General features: G+C 35.6%; 2 protein-coding genes across 2 annotated transcripts in view; both read right to left on the bottom strand.

Annotated features, from left to right (window-relative positions):
* Nucleotides 1-407: 407 nt before the first annotated feature.
* On the bottom strand, nucleotides 408-7,569 carry LOC121412596 (ubiquinone biosynthesis O-methyltransferase, mitochondrial-like). Its single transcript, XM_041605377.1, has 6 exons — nucleotides 7,250-7,569; nucleotides 4,682-4,817; nucleotides 4,156-4,302; nucleotides 2,852-3,094; nucleotides 1,602-1,761; nucleotides 408-769 (listed from the first exon to the last, which is right to left on the bottom strand). Exons 1-6 carry the CDS (start codon nucleotides 7,429-7,431, stop codon nucleotides 630-632), a joined length of 1,008 nt encoding a protein of 335 aa, XP_041461311.1. The 5' UTR covers nucleotides 7,432-7,569; the 3' UTR covers nucleotides 408-629.
* A 2,149-nt stretch (nucleotides 7,570-9,718) lies between these two features.
* LOC121413579 (general transcription factor IIE subunit 1-like) overlaps nucleotides 9,719-20,034 on the bottom strand; it is a 28,497-nt gene continuing 18,181 nt past the window's right edge. The window contains exons 2-3 of the mRNA XM_041606446.1: nucleotides 11,680-12,394; nucleotides 9,719-11,351 (exon numbers count right to left, since the gene is read on the bottom strand). Of these exons, the coding sequence (XP_041462380.1) occupies nucleotides 10,712-11,351; nucleotides 11,680-12,347 (1,308 nt within the window). The 5' untranslated portion in view covers nucleotides 12,348-12,394 and the 3' untranslated portion in view covers nucleotides 9,719-10,711. The remainder of the gene's footprint in view (nucleotides 11,352-11,679; nucleotides 12,395-20,034) is intronic.

The following is a 20,034-nucleotide window of genomic DNA, read 5'->3' as shown; positions in this document are numbered from 1 at the left end:
AAATATTTTTCAATATCCACATCCTAACTGGTCTAAGCTTGGATTTAAGTCAAACAATTCATAATAAAGTTTAACATGAGTGTCCATAACTTTTGCCAATACACCACCTTCTCCAAAACATTTTAAACACGTACCCAGCAATATCAAATCCTTGCTATTGCCTACTAAATCACTTAATGACTTTCGCCACAACAAAAGGCACCAGTTGTTAATAACAACCCTCTTTGGAAGTGAATGGTAAGTTCTGTCGCAAGAACAGTGTTTCATTATTGCTATTATGACGACAATAAGTAATCAACCCTCTTTTAGAAGTGAATACCATGTACCATTACATAATAGTAGCTTGGTATTACAATGATGATGACATGAAAGAATTGACCCTCCTTGTAACCGAATACTACATTCAATCACGAATAGTGTCTGAGTGTTACTACGATGTTGAGAATAAAGATCACACTCATAGCAAATACTGTTAGAAAATTGTGATGCCAATAAGAGTCCCCTCACTACTTGGTCACGAGCCTCAGTCACAAACACTGAACAGACCACTTCATGGCCATTCATGGTAATGAATTTCTATTGTCTCTCTGTTGTCAGCTTTACGAGTGTGACTGGGTTCAAATGCCTCATCAAGCCGCATGGTCTTCCTCTGAAAACGTTCTCTTCACTGCACACAATGCATAGTTCACACTTGTGTCTTCCATCCATGACCAATGCTTAGTAATTGGGTTGTACATCATACCATGGGTGAGTCTCACTGAGCAATTACCTGAAAGAGAAGAGTGAGAAGGGGGACAAAGTAGGAGCAAATGTTTAAAGATACAAATGAAATACAATTCAAATCACATAATAAATTAAAGTCATTTTGATGGAGCATGTATTGTCATGTACAAGTTTTGGTTATAACTGTTTTAATCTTTATGATTGCAAGAGATAACTGATTTGAATAATACCAAGAAATTATTTTTATTTCGGGAATATAACACACTGAGTGCCTTCACCAGATCAGGCATATCCCCCTCTGAAAAAAAATCTGAAAAATATCCAAGGGTCACCCAGCCAAAGTTCGAGGCACCCCAGTCAGGGTTACTAGCTCTTGCATAGTAAAGAAATCAATTTTTTTAAGGTGAGTCTGCATGACAGTTTTATCATTTGACTTAAAAAGCAGTAAAAAACAGCATGAGAATGTTTTTGGGCAAAGAATTTCAGGTTAAAAAAATATGAAAAAAAACTGGAATTACAATTTTAGCCGGGAGAATATAATGCCTGCCAGATGCATGAATGATTAGATGGGCAATACATATAGTATCATCTGAGGAAAATTGACATTCCTATTCAAGAAGTTGGTTCTTCATGTTTTAATATAAAGGTACTATCTGTCAATTAGGATATTCAGTTTATTCTGTTAAATTTCTCTTAATCATGAATACCTGCAAGTTTTACATATTACACATTTTTCTCTGACAACTACTAGTAATTAAGATGAAAAGAATGTTAGCAATAAAACAATTATTGAGATTTGCTTAGATAAACAAGGTGGATCTGAAGTACACCACGCATCTTAGCAATATCCATTGTTAATTTTGTAATATAGTACTCACTTTCTTCCAGAACTCTTTGAATGTAACCTGGACTGACAAACTTATTCCAATCATGAGTTCCATCGGGGACTAGACCTAAGACTTTCTCAGCCATGACGATACCTAAAGCATAGGACAGCCACGTCTGGTTCACGGAGGTGAAAAATATACAACCTCCAGGCTGAAGAAATTACAAAAAATATTTCGTTGATTATCAGTAACATATCAAATACAATGGAAAACCAATGATAGCTTGAATCAATGATTTCTGAAATTCTTAAAGTATGTTTATGTTTTATGTTAAGCATGAATACATACTTAAATATTGAATTAAGATATTTATCATTATTATTCAAGAGTGTCATTTCTAAAAATGTTCTATAGTTCCTGCATTCAATAATGAAAAAAAAAATATTGGGCAATTCTGGTCATTCATATTTCTTCAAATAATATGAAATAAGCAACCATAATGGTATTGTTGACATTCAGTTTTTTTAAGGGCTCTGTTGTTTTTTTCTTAATATTAAAGATAAATTCCAGTATTGGTAACGATCTCAAAATGACTTTTTACAGAATCTTATATAATGACCACCCAAGTGTCTGTTTGTATGAATAAAAAATATGTGCCAAAGGATTTTGGAAGAAATTGTGTAATTGCTGAGAAATAAGCAAAATAAGCGCGGATTCGGTCACTTCCGTCGGGTCTTTATTCCAGCAATAATAATACACTGTCCCACGTGTGCCTTTCTGTGTTGGTTATCTTCAGTGTGAACATTTTTCAGCGTAGATTTCAAGATTTCACAAAGTTCAGTTTATGTAACTGTACCAGATCTAGATCCTCGATGATATTCTGACAATTAAGCCTGGTTTTACAGACTTTCTCATGAAATCAGTGTTTACTGCAACTACTGGCATTTCTCTTTAAGTCTGTACAGAAGAATAAAATCAATAATTTTTTCACTATTATTAGCATTAGTTGTTTGTTAAATATGTTTGATGCCGGGGCAGGCAGACAGTGAAGGCAAATCAGCTTCATGTAATTATTGAAATGCAAGCACTACTACAAAATTTAAACAAATTTTCACATCAACTAGGATACAAGGTGAAGTAATGACAATAATTAAATATGTTTTAATACAAATGTTTATAATGTGAGCAAAACAAATTTCCATGTAGACAATAAAAAGAAATTGAAGTGAATTGAATAAATAAAATGTAATATTTAGTTGAAGGGGAAAACAAATAAATGGGATGTTTCCTGATGAACTTACCTTGACAAGTTCTGCACAAGTTTTGATGAAGCCTTCTTTATGACTGACATGTTCCAGTACCTCAGAGCACACCACAGCATCAAATGTCTCATTCTCAGTACGCACTAAATCTTCTGCGGTACCACATATGTATTTCACATTGCCTCTAATGGTTGGATCATGGCTCAAATGGTGCTGAGCTACCTCAATGTTCTCTGGCGTGGCATCGACACCAATGACGGTTGCTCCAAGTCTTGCCAAAGGCTGCACAGTCAGTGGAGAAGAAGTAGGCAGGACTTAAGATTTAGATATATTTCTCATAATTTATTTGCACTTAAACCCTTTTTAGACAGGCTAAAATTTCCTTAACCCCGTACTATTGGTGGGGCTAAATGGCAATTTAGCCCCACCTATAGTACGGGGTTAAGCTTAGCCCACTTTCGTTTTACACAGCGTTTTTGCAAAGTGGGCTAACCCCACCTATAGTACGGGATTATTTGGCCCTGCAAAAAAGCAGGGTTATCCCACCAATTGCGGTGCTAAGAGCAATAATACAGGGTTAAGATCGCATGTGTAAAACGAAAGTGGGCTAAGCGCTCCCATTCATGCCCCGCAACAGAGCCGGCCCTGTTGTCCAATCAAAGGGAAGTATAATGAATATTCATGAACAGCGATCACGGCGATGAAAAAAAAGCGCGCGCCAGAAGTCAGCGATTTTGGATATGACCCGAATGACCCCTAAGTGCGCTCGTGAATATTCATGAGCTACCAATAGTCCGGGGTTAGCGAGTTTCGTGTGTAAAAAGCAAGCATTCCTTATCCGGGGTTAGCAAAAACAATTTGGCATGTGTGAAAAGGAAAATAAATAGTACGGGGTTAGCGATAGTCCGGGGTTAAGAAAATCCTGTGTAAAAAGCCTATTATAGAATCAAGAATAACAATCTCATTTCAAAGTTGCATTTGGTTAGATTCTATATTAACAATATACAAACTTATTTATTGAAAATAATGTCATTTATTGGGGTTGAATTTGAGGATTGTTAAGACTTATGCAACAGCCACAATTCAAAGGTATCACAACACTGTAATATAAAATCAAATTTACAATTTCTGTTTCAATACTGTGATGCATAGCTGTACATGTATATCCAATGTGAAATGTAATCTAGCTTCTTCAATAACTCTAAAATCTTTAAATACATGCACGATAAATAAATTACAAGGATTTCTAAATCCTAACAGTTTGGATTTTGAATACCAAACACCTCAAATTTTCCAGTACCTATACTACAAAGTGCTGCAAGTAAGTGACTAAGATATCCCACCTCAGCTAGAATACCCCCTCCACATCCCACATCAACAATGGTTGCACCATGCAGCGGTCTTGTACTGCTTCGGTTAGCACCAGATTTCACATTCAACAATGTGTCTCGTATCAAGGGGACTCTCAGATCATTCATGCTGTGAAGAGCCTGAAAGAGAGAGAGTGGGGAAATAAATAAGAGATAAAGAGAAATAACATACACAGACAGAGAGAACAAAATAAACCAGTACACATTTCTTTAATGTTTAAATATTGATGAAAGTTTTTCCAGGATATTTCAGAAAGTAATCAAGGAATGAATTTTAACGTCTGAGAGCACATAATCATAACCAAACAGTGTAGATGATCTAACTGCTCAAATTATCATGACTGTGATTTCAGTCTTATATTTATGATTACAGGCCTAAATAAAATAGTTGTCATTTTGACAATATGGTCCACAGAATTTGTGTAACTACTAACTTTGTTGAATAGATGTGTACACAGATAATCAAGAATGCATTGCAGTCCCACAGATCGAGAATTACCTGAAAGTCTCCACTTTCTTTCCAGAACTGTTGTGATAGAACCCTAAATTTCTCCAGCTCTTCTAGGTCCATGGTAGTACTGGCATTGCCTTGTTCAGCTTCAAACTGATGCTGGTGAATAGATGATGTCCTGAAACTATAACATGATATACGGTATACCAACATAATAGGCTTTATCTTTTTGAAGGCATAACGTTATGCTACAGAGCTGTCGACCGTGTTAGCAATAATATCATCTTAGAATCAAGTCCCGCTAAGTTCTGCCCTGCGCGGTCATTTGACAAAGTCTCAAATCAATAATTCCTTTCAGTCTATAGCGTTTAACTTTACTCAGCTGAAATGGGAGACATGGTGAAAACCCTAGAAACTAAAGACAAAGTTAGCACTTCGCCTCCTTTAGGCTTTAGTAAATGATCGAACCCTAACATAAAAGCACACAAAAATGAAAAGATACAATCATAAAAATGATATCAAAATCTTGAACACCAACGTATGTTAAAGTCGGGAAAAAAAGATGAAAAAAAAATTAGCTTTCCTTTCCTTGGAAATGGCAGAAATAAATAATGGCTTTTTAATTTTGAAGAAAATAAAGTGTAATAATAATATTCAGAATCATACTTTACTTAGCACATTTAATAGCTTGATTCAAATTAGTGCTGCAGCTGAACCGAACGGAAGTTCGCCGAACTTGGCACTTCCGAACCAGACCGAACTGAACGCAAAGGCCTGGTTCGGAAGTTCAGTAAAAAAAAAAAGTATGTTAATATGCAGTGCGTAAGTGCGTTGACAACATACTAGTACATGTAAATTTGAGTATAAAATTCAAAAAAAGTATTGGTTAGTGATTGTGCACAAAGAGAATTCCACTCAATATATTTTTAAAATCCACTATGATAGCTCCCATCTCGTCTTTGATTGAACTGTAATCAACTTAAGAATATTTTATTAACATAAATATATTTTTTCTCGATAAAATGAGGGGACATTTTGAAGCTAAGCTCAGTATAAAAGTGTGGTGTAATTACGTAATCGATCATGATCGTAATCGGACCTAATCATTTTGAAAAAGTACCAGTCATAAATTCATTCCTCGTAAATGACAAAGTATGACAGTTTCGGTCTCGTGTTTGATTAAATTTCTATCATTTTCAATTTTTTTTATTAACATGACTACATTTTTCCTTATAAAATGTGTGGACATCTTAAGCTTAACTCAGTTAAAAAGTGTAGTTGAATTACGTATTGCTGTAATCTGACGTACATTTAATTGTTTTGTATTTAAATTAAAAAATAAAAAGACAAGACATAAATTAATTCCTTGTGACTGACAAAGTAATGGTAAAGTATATATATTCCACCTTCTGAAATTTCCATATTAATATAAAAGATAAATAAGAGATGAAGGAATGAGGGTGAAAAACAGAAAAGATAAAAATTCAAACCAAATCAACGCATGTTCCCTGATCGATGTTCCGGAAATGGTTGGTAAGGAAAGTTGAAACAGGAAGTCCAAACAACCTGCTCTCGGTTGCTATTTACAGATAAAATTCGTATTCCGAACTTGAAACGTTTTTCCATTGTCAATATTTTCTTAAGTGGTTTAATCTGGTCAATTACTGAAAATCAAATGATAAAGTATCAGTTCCATCTTAGTTCTGACGATCAACGCCGAGTGATTTCACAACACTAAAATACACAGTACAGTCCCATGTACTCATTTTCGTATTGGAAATTTAGCATCGATCTTTCTGGACCAAGAATGGACTGATATTTTATCTTTTTAAAGTAATTCATTGACCAGATTTTACCACTTTTCAGAAAATAGGGACTTTCTAAAACACTCATATTCTTTGGAATGTGAATTTTACTGGTATAATAACAGTTGAGTGGAGGTTTGTTTGTCTACTGTTTCGACATTCCCAATCAACACTTTCCAATTTGAGAAGCTGCGTTGGCAAAGACATTGTAATCGATCGTGATCATAGCTACGTGAAATAATCATGAAAAAAATATTCTGATCTTTGTAATTTTCTGTTTCTGTCCCGATTCTCTCGTTATCAATATTTTTTTTGGATTTTTTTTAATTTTCATTTTAAAATTGAAAGTAGAAATGACTTTTTTTTGTTTAAAGATTAAAACAAAAGAAAGTCTTGTCTTTCCGTTGATGCCCACAATCAAAGTGTTGATTATTATGGCAAAGTTCAACAATTTTCGTAACTATTCTTTTTAGAAATAAAATTTATTATAAATATATGAAAAATCATCCTGAAGATTACTTGTTGGTGGGTCGGCGATCTTTATTTATTATATGTTAAATTTAATTTGGCAATTTGGCATTTATTGCCGAACTCCGACTGTCTCCGAACCGAACCAAAGTTCGGAAAAAAATTGCCAAAGCCCAAAGGCCAAACCCTGCCGAACCCGAACATGCCGCCTGACTTGCAGCACTAATTCAAATCATTTACTAAACTATGCCTTTAGATCATGTGCCTTTTAAGGCCTTTTCTTAAATTTGTTACTTTTAATTCAAAAGGTAAGAAAAGAAAATAAGCTGTCTTGACATATTACCCATGCTGCAGTTGCTGATCGAACGAGAGCGGAAATCTGCACCTTAGCCGCCCGGGACCACCGGCTGCGGCATCTCGCATTCGGTCGTGCTGGAGTCTACGACTACGGCTGCGGGTTTGAAGGGAAGTGAGATTCCTAGATGCTATGCTGGAAAAGAGTCTCGTATACCCTTTCATGATCATTCTTATAATCTGCAAAATGATGTTTCGTGAAATAAGAACCACATCCAATACATAAACCGTAGTTATTTCTTCAAGCTTTAAATAATTTAAGCTCCACTTTCCATTTCAGTCAGATCGAGAGAGATCGATCGGGTGGGAGAGGCTACGCAATATTCAGGTGTATGGAACGCCATGCGCTGCTACATCGGCATTGTGCTGCAGTTTGTTTGATAATGATATTAATTTTAGGCATTCATTAGTGGCAGTGTTTATAAAATGAACATAGCATGATATTATAGATACTTAAATTTATCTAAATGATGAAAATCAAAGCGATAACATCAGAACTTCTTTCCATTCTTACACATTTCTCTTCAGCATTACCATTCTTTTTTTCTGGTTTCCATCCTCCTACTGTTTCTAGGGACCAGGGAGGGGGGGGGGGGATTGAGACAAGAGACCACCCTGATGAAATATCAATGGCAGTTATAAGAGCAAATAACAGATAGTCCTCTCTTTTATTCTCTAAAAATGTTCTCCCTTCTACTGACTCTTTCTATCTCTTGGGCTCTATATACATCTACATTAGCATGTAGGCCTACTTGTAAAGATGTGACGCCAGAACAATAAATAGGCTACGATTTGCAGCATCCATTTATCTTCCATAATACAATACCCCGCCCCCTCTAAAAAAACATGATACAAGGACTGTGCAATCAAGTATACTTCAAAGTCAATTTTTAAAGGATATTTTATTTCTCATTACAAAAGTGTTAAATTACATTTCCTTCAATGTAACATATTTCAATGAGCTAAGTAAAAATGAGATGAATTAAAGGGAAATGACAGTAATAAACAAATGCACATTATGTAGCAACTTGTTTTCTATTGCAGGTTCACCTGACCTGGCTGTGGCCTCAAGAGATAAATATAATAGTATGATTTTTTGTGATGAGTAACTGGAATTCTTAAAAATCCAAGTCAGCCCCCAACAGCCATTTGATTAAGTCGAGAAACATTGAAAAAAGCATAAGACTCAAAATTTCATCAAAATAGGATGAGAGCTAACGAAGTTTATGTACAGTAAAGATTTAATTTCACTGTTTCAATGCAGTCACCTGTACACAGGTTATTATGCAAATGAGAGTTAATGGCATCGCATACCATAATATCTGAATTGCAATTTGTTACACGAAATATCAATAGCTCAGTTTTTGTGGATATGATGATAAAGAACCCCCTGATTAAATCGTGACTGTTTCACATGCTAATGAAGCAGACAAACAGTCAAAAACAATTTTGAGCACCATGGGGGAGGGAGCGAAGATGAAAGGTGTGTTGATACAATCGGATCCCTCACCACTGTGTTGAGCATTTTCCATTCTGTGCAAAATAGCAAAATTGACTTGCCTGCATTTTCAAAAGAGGTTTAAATTGTACCTATAAGGTTTGAGTTATAACATGGTTCAATTGAATCCTCTTTTAAAATTACTGACCAATATGTCACATTCTCTTATACTTCTTTTACATCAAATTTTTATTAAATTCTCAGTGGTATACTCACAACTAATTCAGACAAAAATTGTGATTACTGCACTTTTGGCATATGCTTCATAATTGACATCTGAAACCTGAACTGGATTGGATCCAGCTAATTGTTAATATCAAACTGTACCCTCTAAAGATGTACTTATCAAGTGACTTGATGATTTTTTGAACAGTTCACCTCAAAGCCATAGAAGAGTTGTGATTACAATGCTTCTGGCATATACATAACATATAGCGTTGTGGCCCAGTGGATTAGTCTTCTGACTTTGAAACAGAGGGTCGTGGGTACGCATCCCAGCCATGGCATAATTTCCTTCAGCAAGACATTTATCCACATTGTGCTACACTCAACCCAGGTGAGGTAAATTGGTACCCGGCAGGATTAATTCCTCGAATGCACGGAGCACTGAAAGGCAGCTCGAGCTAAAGCCAGGGTAATAGTAATATTAAAACAATGTGCCTCAGAATAGAATATTATGGCGCTATATAAATGCATATTATTATTATTATTATCATTATTATCATTATATATAGATCCTATAGTAAAATACCACTTGGTCTGAATCTGTTTCTTTCACTTTCCATTTGGTGTCATCCCACATGATCCACTGGCCCGTATTCTGAAGTCAGGTTTAATTTAGACCATGGTCTAACTCTGCTAAAATTATGGGAAGCCAAAAGTGTCAAAATTTTACTAAGTTGTATGTTTTTTATGTTTACTGTGCTCTTTCTTGATTCATCAATGGTGAAGAAAATAATCTATTCATACTTCCTAGACATAATATGAATGATTTGAGAGCAAATGAGCTGAAATATGATATCTCTACCGTTAGTGATATTGCATATGGTGCTGAAAAGAGCGTACCCGCTGCCCTCAATACACATACCAATCGAAAATTTCCTGGATTTTCCTGACCACGAAAACAAATCTGAGTGCAGTGAATGGTAGGTGGACTATTAAAGGGCAAATTCGTTTAACAATATTGTGATTAATTTCACAAATAATTCAAAGTCACTTAGAAATAACTCTACAGTTTTCCATGACTTTCCAGTTTAAAGTGTCAATTCCTTGATTAGCCTCACTGTTGCGTGTAAATTTGCCATCAAATGGTAAAATAAATGACAAAAATGCTCAACAGCCAATCAAAAACAAGTAGTCCTTTGTAATAATTACGATATACGATATCAGTATCGATATCTACACACTTCAACTTGAACAATGGAAACTTGACTAGCCTGGTTAAATCACCATGTACATGTATATACGTTGACCAACATCCCTAAATATCATAGTCTTTACTGAGTCATCTGTCATATCTAGTGGCAGCAGTGGGATGAAGAAGGCCGTTACAAGTTGAAGTGAGTAGATATCTATAGTGATAAACAGCAGATAAGGGGTTACCACTGATGATGCATGGAGTGACCATAATTAACTTTCAAAAAATGGACCATATGATACGTGCCAACTTTTCAAAATAAAAAATCTTACTTATACAAAGTCTTATTTTGGGGAAATTACACAGTAAAAGTATACTGCACAAACTGTTCAAAATTTTGATTTAATTTTGCTTTTATTTTGCTATTTTGAATGAAAACAAAATCTTACTGAAATCTCAACGGTCAACATGTATGGCATAGTAAAATTTATATGAAGCATACCCCTCCAACACTTCCTTTCAATTTGAAAAAGAAATCCATTTACGTTGAGTTCTCACTGAAAGCAACATAGTGAATAAATAATAAGTCTACAAGATCATTCATACATGTCAGCATGTGCTTGTTGTGCAAGTCTGATATATTCATCCTTCTCTTCCTGATCCATTTCAGAAATCATTTCTGGAGTGACTTCATCCAGAGGCACTTGCCTCCCTTGGACCATCACCATCATATCCTCATCTTCTTCTTCCTCCTCCTCCTCATGTCTACCCATTGACATCTCCCCCATCATCGTACCAAAAGCAAGCCTGTCCTCTGATAGTAGTGGGTCGGTTCTACCTTGAGGGAACTCATCATCGGAGGCACTAGCATCGCTTTCATTGTCACTGTTAGGTTCATGATGGAAGCTTGGTCTTTGCCCGACTTTCCTCTCATGAGCAAGCAGGGCCTTCATGATTTCGCCATCATGAGACTTCCCAGCGTTGGTTCGATTTTGATCCACCTTCATGGTTTCAACAGCACTTCCTGAAGCGGCCTCTATGATAGCGCCATCAACGGTGCTCTCTGTCATCCAGACAGGACGTTCACGGGGTGCTGGTTCATTGTTAGCTGGACCTTTGTTTTCTCCAATGTTGATGGTGACGTCTTGATGGTAAAGTTCAGCAGGGTTACGATTGTTCTCTCTCCAACCATGTTGAGGGCCTCCTATGTTCAAGCCTCGATCACCCACACGACCCCTGTGAATGAATATTCAGAATAAATATTTATCAACATGCATAAATCCGTAAAATCTTTTAAAAACATTTGGAAAATAAGCATCGAAGGTATGCATAATTAATGAAGAGAAAGCTACTGTCTAACAAGTAATTTCCTGCATTTGACAAATTCTGACTTTCGACCAAAGCAGGGTGCCGAACCAAAATTGACATTACAATTTCAAATATTTCTATACCTCTGGTCAATAAAACTATCATGTTTGATACAACAACCGTTAACCTATCCATTATTTATACAAGCATCTTTTAAACTATTTTTTAAAATCTGATTTAGAGCTATGAAACTTACTTTTGTGCTTCACTAAGAGGAACTGGAGTTGGGTCTAGGATATCTTGTGAAAGCTTGACATGCTCTACATCCTTTAGCAGATCAAAGATGGGCTTCATTTGTTCATTGAATGTCACCATCTGAGTGACAGCATCCCTCTTCGGCACCGCACTCTCATCTTCCAAAACCTCTGACCCGCAGTATGTGCATTTCATCTGCATCGTGAATGGATCGTACAGGTTTCCTGCATCGAACTCATTGTAAGTCCTATCACATTCTTTACCAGTACATTTGAAAAGCGCCTTACAGGTGGAGTCCCTCTCCCTGTTTTCAATTTTCTGTCTCATCCGATCCAACTTGAATCTGACAACGTTCACAAATGTCTTGTAGTTGATGTAGTAGTAATAGTGCCTCATGGCGCGGCCATCGGCCTGCGTCTCGACTCGCATCACCTGCTTCAGGAGCTTATCGTTCTTGATTTTCATGAGCAAAGTTCGAAGCTGTTTCTTGTCGAACTTGAGCAAGTCAGCAAGGTCATCCTCCTTCATGATGGTGTTCCTGATTAAAAGGTCAACAACGAGGGCATGCTCCACCGAGTAGAATCCATGCATGATGTACTTTGCCAGAGACTTCAGCTCATCAGGGACAACTGTAAGCACTCCCTGTTCTGCAACGGGAAGTGACGTCATGTCGAACTCTTTGGTGGCTGCCTCTCTTCTTAAATTGTGTTTCTGAACTGAAAGATAAAAGAATCAAAAGATTTTAATTAATGCAGAAACAAATCATTTTGAAATTAATATAAGAAGTATTGAACATACCCATTGAGTACCATTTATTCAAACAGAAAATATACTTATAAGTTATCTCATTTCTCGCTGATCGATGTTGGTGGAATGCTGTACATTCCTCATATTTGCTGATAACTGATAATTATGTCTAAGTTTTATGCAATAAGGACTTGCACACTTTCAATATCATTATGAAAATACAATATAATGACCTTGGATTTTTATGTTATGATGCAATATGGACCCTGAATGACCTTTGACATTGATAAATGACACAAGATGACTGACGATACTAATTACCCACAGTGTCCAATTAAGTTTCAGGAAGTATATTCTTATACTTCCAGAGTTTTAGTTTAGAAATTAACCCTAGGAATGAACCTTGTGTAAGAGTTTAATATTGATACAGAGTAAAAGCTCATTGACCCTAAATGACCTCTTGACCTTGACCATATGACCTGACACTCATGTCAAATGATCAGTGACACTTTAACATCCCTCATGTCCAAGTTTCGTGGAATAGATCTACACTCATCTAACGTTATGATGTTTAAAAACTTTCCATGCTCATGACATCACGGCCTTGCTGAAAAGCAGTCTTTTTGGCTGAATTGCAGGCTTTTATGTTTTATCCGTGAATAAATAAATCAAACTCAAACTACTATAACTTCGTAGGAAAGTCCCAACGGCAGCCGGAAAATTATTTTCAAGATACTTATTTACACGAGACAAATACAAATCTGTTTCCATGACATAGAACTGATGCGCCTGATTATCTAATCTATGCAAATTAGTGAGAGCAATCTGGACAGTGTACCATTAAACAGAACTTCGGATTTTTTATCCAACAGTTAAACAGTGACTCTCAGCCAAACAAGATGTCAGATCTGACAACTTGTTGAACAAAATATTGATAAAAACGCTCCCCTGACAGTGGTTCGGTTGGTGTAGAGGCGGATCCGATGCTCTAGGAACACTATCTCCTGGCGGATTCAGAACCATTCTCTTCGGCTGATATCATTATAACTATCGTTTCTCGATCTGTACAGGACCTAATATTTTTATTTGTATATTTTGAAATAAAATTAAACCGAATCAACCTGGTAGATTTTGTTCCGAGCATCCGTGCATGGACCTGCACGGAGCAATGTACGGCTAAACAATGTCAAGACAATCCTTTCATGCCGGCGTACTTATCCCCGGTTAAACGGCAAATTATAGAAACAGTCCACAGAACAAATTGAATCAAACATTTTCACTTTTTAAAGGCTAAGTAGGATAGATCATTTCGACCGAAATAAATTTGACAAGAAAAAATAAGGTTATATCGCCCCAAAAGTATGGTCATTCATGTTTTATATTGTTCGATTTTTAATGATATATTTCTTTCCATCATAAAAGAACAAAAATAGAAATAGTAGGGGATTTCCGCCCATAATCAAGAGTGAATATTGGTGGGGGGGGGGGGGGGTATGGAAAAAAGGCGAAGAGGAGAAAAAAGAAGGGAATGAAAACAAGTGCACCCGGGACAAAGCAACTGCGTTGAATCTTAGAACTCCAAGACAAAAGGTAATAATTCCACCCCAGAAAAATGTTGATTCGAATAGAAAAAACAAACAGGCATAACGCTGGGGATTCACATAAAAAAAGACAGAAAATCATTTTTTGAATAATAGGAGACTTATTTTGAACACAAAATTCAGATCTCTTTTCTCGAGTGAAGAAAATTTCATGTATGATTCGCACAACTCAGTATGATGCAAATGCCGATGATATCCCTCTTTTATTAATTTTTGAATATTTTTAAAACAGATTTTACGAACCAATCTGAATGAACTTATATAAAATGGTAAAACAGTGGTAGAATGTATGTTTTATTCCGAAAAGTTTGGTGTAAAAACATAGCATTATTTTTTTGGGAATCTTTGAGGAAAATCCATTGAAGACTAACAAGTAATTAAAATTTCAAGTTTTTTATTTGTGACGTCATATACGTGCAGATTCAGAATAACACTTATTTGGTATAAGATAAAATCAAGATACAATCATTGATATAATCAATGTAGTGCATGAAATACCAGGATTGCTAACAAGTAAACAAGTAACCCTCAACGTACAAAATAATGAAATACAATAAGAATACAATAAATTAGATACAAAATAATTTCAAATGATTACCACAGACATATAACAAATTCATATGAAAACTTAGGATTAACGAACAATCAGAGTCATTTCACATAATTTCAATATATCAATAAGTGGCAAGTATTGTGCACTTAATTTATTTTTGAATGAAATGTAATTCGAAGTACCCTTTAAATTAGAGTTTAGAGAATTCCATTTTTTTTTCACCCCTAAAATCTAATTGATCTATTTTGTAAAAAAAATAATTTGTAAACTCTGGAAGACCAAAGTCAGCCTTTTTTGTATTGTGTGATAATCAGAGTTAAAACGAAAACTATCATAAAAAGTATCTGGTATAAACAGAATAAATAAAGATGTTCCTTGGGAAAGAATATCTGAAAATTTAAGTAATTTCAAAGATTTAAACAATGGAGAGGTGTGTGCCCTGAAGGAGGCGTTGCAGCATAAACAAACGGCCCGTTTTTTAAGTTTGAAAAGGGGTTTTAAAAATTTATCAAATGTTCTGGCCCATACAAGATTACAATGAAATACGGATATACACGTGTATAATATAGAGAATGCATGGCAGAAGATGGAAAAAAAACTTCTAAGTGTACACACATATTACGCCAACATTACATCAAATCTTCTTGAAAATTATTTCAACATGTTTTCCCCATGAAAGTTTATTATCAGTAGTTGTACCTAAGAAGTTTGCAAATTGAACTCGGTCGATATATTTACCACCCAATTATAAAGTTATGTCTGCAATAAAAGTATCATTTTTTTTTCTGTCGAAATAAAAAAAATCATAAATTTGGTTTTCGTTTCATTAATTTTCAATTTTTTCCTGAATGGGATATGTTCGTGTCGTCAGCACATAATATATATGTAATTTCTTTGAAGATTCAACAATGTCGTTTTCAAATAACGAAAATAATAACAGGCCCAAGATACCTTGATGCACATTGTCGTACAAAAAGCAGTCAGTTTCATTATATTTCACAACAACTTCTCAACCATTCCAAGGAATACCTCTAATACTCTAATTCCATACAAAAACATTAATAAAATTTGGTGATCCAGACAATCGAATGCTTTGCTAATAAGGTCTACGTAGACCCAAAAGCTATCTCTTTCTTTTCGTAAATTTTCTACAGAAGATCAGAAGCAAAAAGCAAAGTTGACTCTAGAATAACACTTTCGAAATCCAAATTGCTCAGAAAAGAATTGAATAATTGAATGTTTTTTGAGGAAAGGAAATAATCGATTGTACATTAATTTTTCTCAAATCTTGGAAAAGGTCGACGGCATTTAAATTGGACGATAGTTTGATAAATCTTTTTTGTCACTCTTTTTGAATAGAGGTATATCTTTTGAAACACTCAATGAAACGATAAATTAAACACGTCGGTTAAAGCTTCAACAATGTGATTAATTATTTTCTTTACATATGGTGGCATAGCATCAACCCCACACTAATGTTCATTTCTTAAAATGCAAGCTACCTTCAATTCTTAAAAAAAAAAATTGTTTCTGTCTGAAGGTGAAAGAAAAAAAAGGAGTGTCAGTGAGTTACGCTGTATTTTTAATAATCACGAAAACCTCTCATGGACCTCGGAATATCAAAACAACCAGCATTAACAAAAAAAAGGAGTTAAAAGCATTTGCAATTAATTTCTGTTCAGTAAGCCTCGATCACGCCATGATGAGTGAAGGTAATTTGAACAATCTTTTTTTCCGAGCAGGCTGTTCAGAATTCTCGAAATTTTCGATATGAGTTTTGCAGCAAAATATTTTTATTAGAGACACGCATAATATTTGAAGTTTGTTTTTATAGGATGTGTATTCATGTAATGGGTTTTCAGTTTAAAATATCGCTTATATTATAAGCGTTCCTTCTTACTACTAGATTTAGGAATGCCTTTTGTAATCCAGGGTTTTTTTGTGCTCTAACTCTATCTTTACCGGGTATGTCCTTGAATACTTGGATATAATAATCTCTTTCAAACCCTTAATAAAGGTATCGTAAGCTACGTTGACATTGGATAAGGTTAATTGTCGCAGAGGACAAATCGTTAGATGCTTGTAACAGGTCAAAATGAACTGTTTATTGAAAATTCATATATTTTCATTACTCTTAATAATTCATCTGTAAGTAATAGATGCCTTTAGAGGAAGTGCACAAGAAGTAGTAAAAAAATAGAAATGTTAAACAATCTTCATGCTTTTTAGGAAGTATGATTCACACTCTTTCTGGGTAAGAGTGATGCTGAATGGTCTTTGGGTCAAAACATCACATTCCAGAGCTATGAGCTTGTATGACGTAGATCATTATGGTCAAGGCTTAGCATCTGTGAATGGAGAGTGATGACTGCATAAAAGGGAGAGAGGAGTTTGCTGCAATTCACTCCTGCACTGCACCCCATTCATGGGGCAGGCAGAGAGGCTTCTTCATTTTCGGGTCAGAATTATAGGTATTTGACATGACATTCGTGTAGCGGGTGAGGTGTTTCGGAGAGGAAATAATATGGTCCTCTAGGCCAGATTGCCAGGGTTTTTTTTTTATTTCTTTATCTTTTGTTCCTGTACTTGGAAATTGTGGAATTTTGTATATAACGACTCATCGATATTAAACGAACCGAAACACAAGGAATGGTGTCGTGTGTCATCTTTCTGCATCAGTTTCCTCGTGTTACAAGTGGCGTTGTCAGCAGGATCGATGTTCGTCGTTGGATACAACCAAGTTCAAACCCTGACAATCTGAGGAGCTCATCCGTGGACATCTTGATTTGTAAATATGAACGTAGCTTTAACACTGTTTAAGATGTATTTGTGTGTGTGCATAGTGTGAATGCTGTAGCCAAAATGTAGTTTGGTTTAAAATAATGTGGGGCTACAAGTGTATTTAATAGGGACTAATACTAGTGGGAAGGTATTTTAAGAGATACCCTGTAAGAGTTTTCAGACCAAATGGCTTTGGTCAAGGGAATACTGAGTACTGTTGAAGATTAGTTTTGTGTTGTCATGGTAATGCTGTGGTTTGGAACAGTCCATGCCCCCTTATGTAATTTTGGCTGGTTGGATGGGAACCACACATTGGGGTGTAGGAAGCCAGAGACACCAGTATTTTATATGTTGATAGGAGGGAGTACAGTATGTGCAGATCTGGGTTTGGCAAACATGATTAACTATGAATAGTTGAGGCATTTCTTTGTCTGATACTTGAAGTTTGTTAACTTTTTAATTTTTGTTTTGGATCTTGATTAATATTCGGTTTAATTAAGCTATGGCGTGAATTAATTTTAATTAATTGCTTGATCCAGAATGTGTATTTGATAGTTTTAGGGGCTACTTTGGAAAAAGTAGGGGAGCCCACGTGTTGATGAAAGTGTTTTACTTTCATGTGTCTGTGTGTTATAATGGTTATCATATTGTAATATTCTGATCTTTCTGATTTGTAACTGGGATTTGGCTAGGAGTACTGCTAGGTTTAGTCAGGATAAAGTATCAATGTTAATTTCGAGAACCTCAATCTGAGACCGGGATTGCATTAGAGGGATACTGGAGTGACTATTGGGGCAGTAAGGTTTTTCTCTTTACCTTTGTTTTTCTGTTAACCTTCGAGGCCGGAAAGGACGCAGTGGTAGTTGAGAGAATTAGTCATAAGTTATGAGATTTTTCAGTGTGTTATATTGGTATACCATTGTTCCATTTGAAATTGCTAAGATTTGGGGAAACATCTAGTAATTGTTATTTGTTTATTGTCTTGTAATTCTTTAACAGTTTGAATCGGCTTAAAGTATAAGTAGGTATATTTTTGGAGGTTTAAGGATGACATTGTAGTGATTGATTTTACTGGCTATAATTATATAATGGTCTGTTATTCGTTGAGATACATGGATTGTGAAAGTTTATGTCGATAACTAAACAATTGGTTGGTATAAACTCTGGAGCTGTTAGGATCAGTTAGGAAGCACTTGGAATGTTCAATGCTAGGAACCTCAACATGAGACTAGTATTACATAATATGGAGTGTACTTGAAAACTGAAACAGTTGAGTTTTTGCACTAGATATGTTTTCTGTGTTTATTCTCGTCACGAGACCAGGAAGTTCGTATAAGTGGTGCGGGTTCGCCAATACCGTGTTATTGCCGAGATTTTTATATTCTGTATCGGGTGATTACTGGCTTTATATATTTAGTGCCATGATTAATTGTAAATTGATTTGTTCTGTAACTGGGAACAAGCATCTCCAGGTAGTGTTATTTTAAGTAGGACTTTAATTTTGTAATAATTTTGATACAGTGAGTGCCGGGACGTCACTCAATTAAGTAGAGGAGTATGTAACAGGTCAAAATGAACTGTTTATTGAAAATTCATATATTTTCATTACTCTTAATAATTCATCTGTAAGTAATAGATGCCTTTAGAGGAAGTGCACAAGAAGTAGTAAAAAAATAGAAATGTTAAACAATCTTCATGCTTTTTAGGAAGTATGATTCACACTCTTTCTGGGTAAGAGTGATGCTGAATGGTCTTTGGGTCAAAACATCACATTCCAGAGCTATGAGCTTGTATGACGTAGATCATTATGGTCAAGGCTTAGCATCTGTGAATGGAGAGTGATGACTGCATAAAAGGGAGAGAGGAGTTTGCTGCAATTCACTCCTGCACTGCACCCCATTCATGGGGCAGGCAGAGAGGCTTCTTCATTTTCGGGTCAGAATTATAGGTATTTGACATGACATTCGTGTAGCGGGTGAGGTGTTTCGGAGAGGAAATAATATGGTCCTCTAGGCCAGATTGCCAGGGTTTTTTTTTTTATTTCTTTATCTTTTGTTCCTGTACTTGGAAATTGTGGAATTTTGTATATAACGACTCATCGATATTAAACGAACCGAAACACAAGGAATGGTGTCGTGTGTCATCTTTCTGCATCAGTTTCCTCGTGTTACATGCTTAATCTTCACACAATGACTTAAAGTCTATTTGGTGTTAAACGTGAGTTTTATTATTCAAATGGGTGTGGTAACATGGTGGGAAAACGTTCGTTAATTGAAATATGGGGAAATGGTCAGATAAATCTGAATACAAAATCCCGGGTAGGATCGGCTTATCCACATTTGTTAAGATATTATCAATACAAGTAGAATATTTAATTGTTACACGAATTGGTCTCGAGATAAGTGGGGGGGGGGGGGGGGGGGGTGAATATATTGTGTCGATGAATTATGAGTATCAGAATGAAAGCCATATCTAAGTAAATCAAAGTCAAAGTTACCAGCAATATAACATTGTTTCTTTTCTTTGACATGCTTCAATAAACCCCAATAAACTCAGCACCACTAATATCGGGAGCTTTGTATACAGTTCCAACAATCAAATTCTGAAGTTCCTTCATAATTTCAATAAAGGCATCAACAGTTACAAAGGTCAATAAGTCGTCGGCTTGAAAGTT

The sequence above is a fragment of the Lytechinus variegatus genome, chromosome 4 (assembly GCF_018143015.1).
Source record: "Lytechinus variegatus isolate NC3 chromosome 4, Lvar_3.0, whole genome shotgun sequence".
Lineage (NCBI taxonomy): Eukaryota > Metazoa > Echinodermata > Echinoidea > Temnopleuroida > Toxopneustidae > Lytechinus > Lytechinus variegatus.
This window is presented reverse-complemented; position numbering and strand designations above follow the sequence as displayed.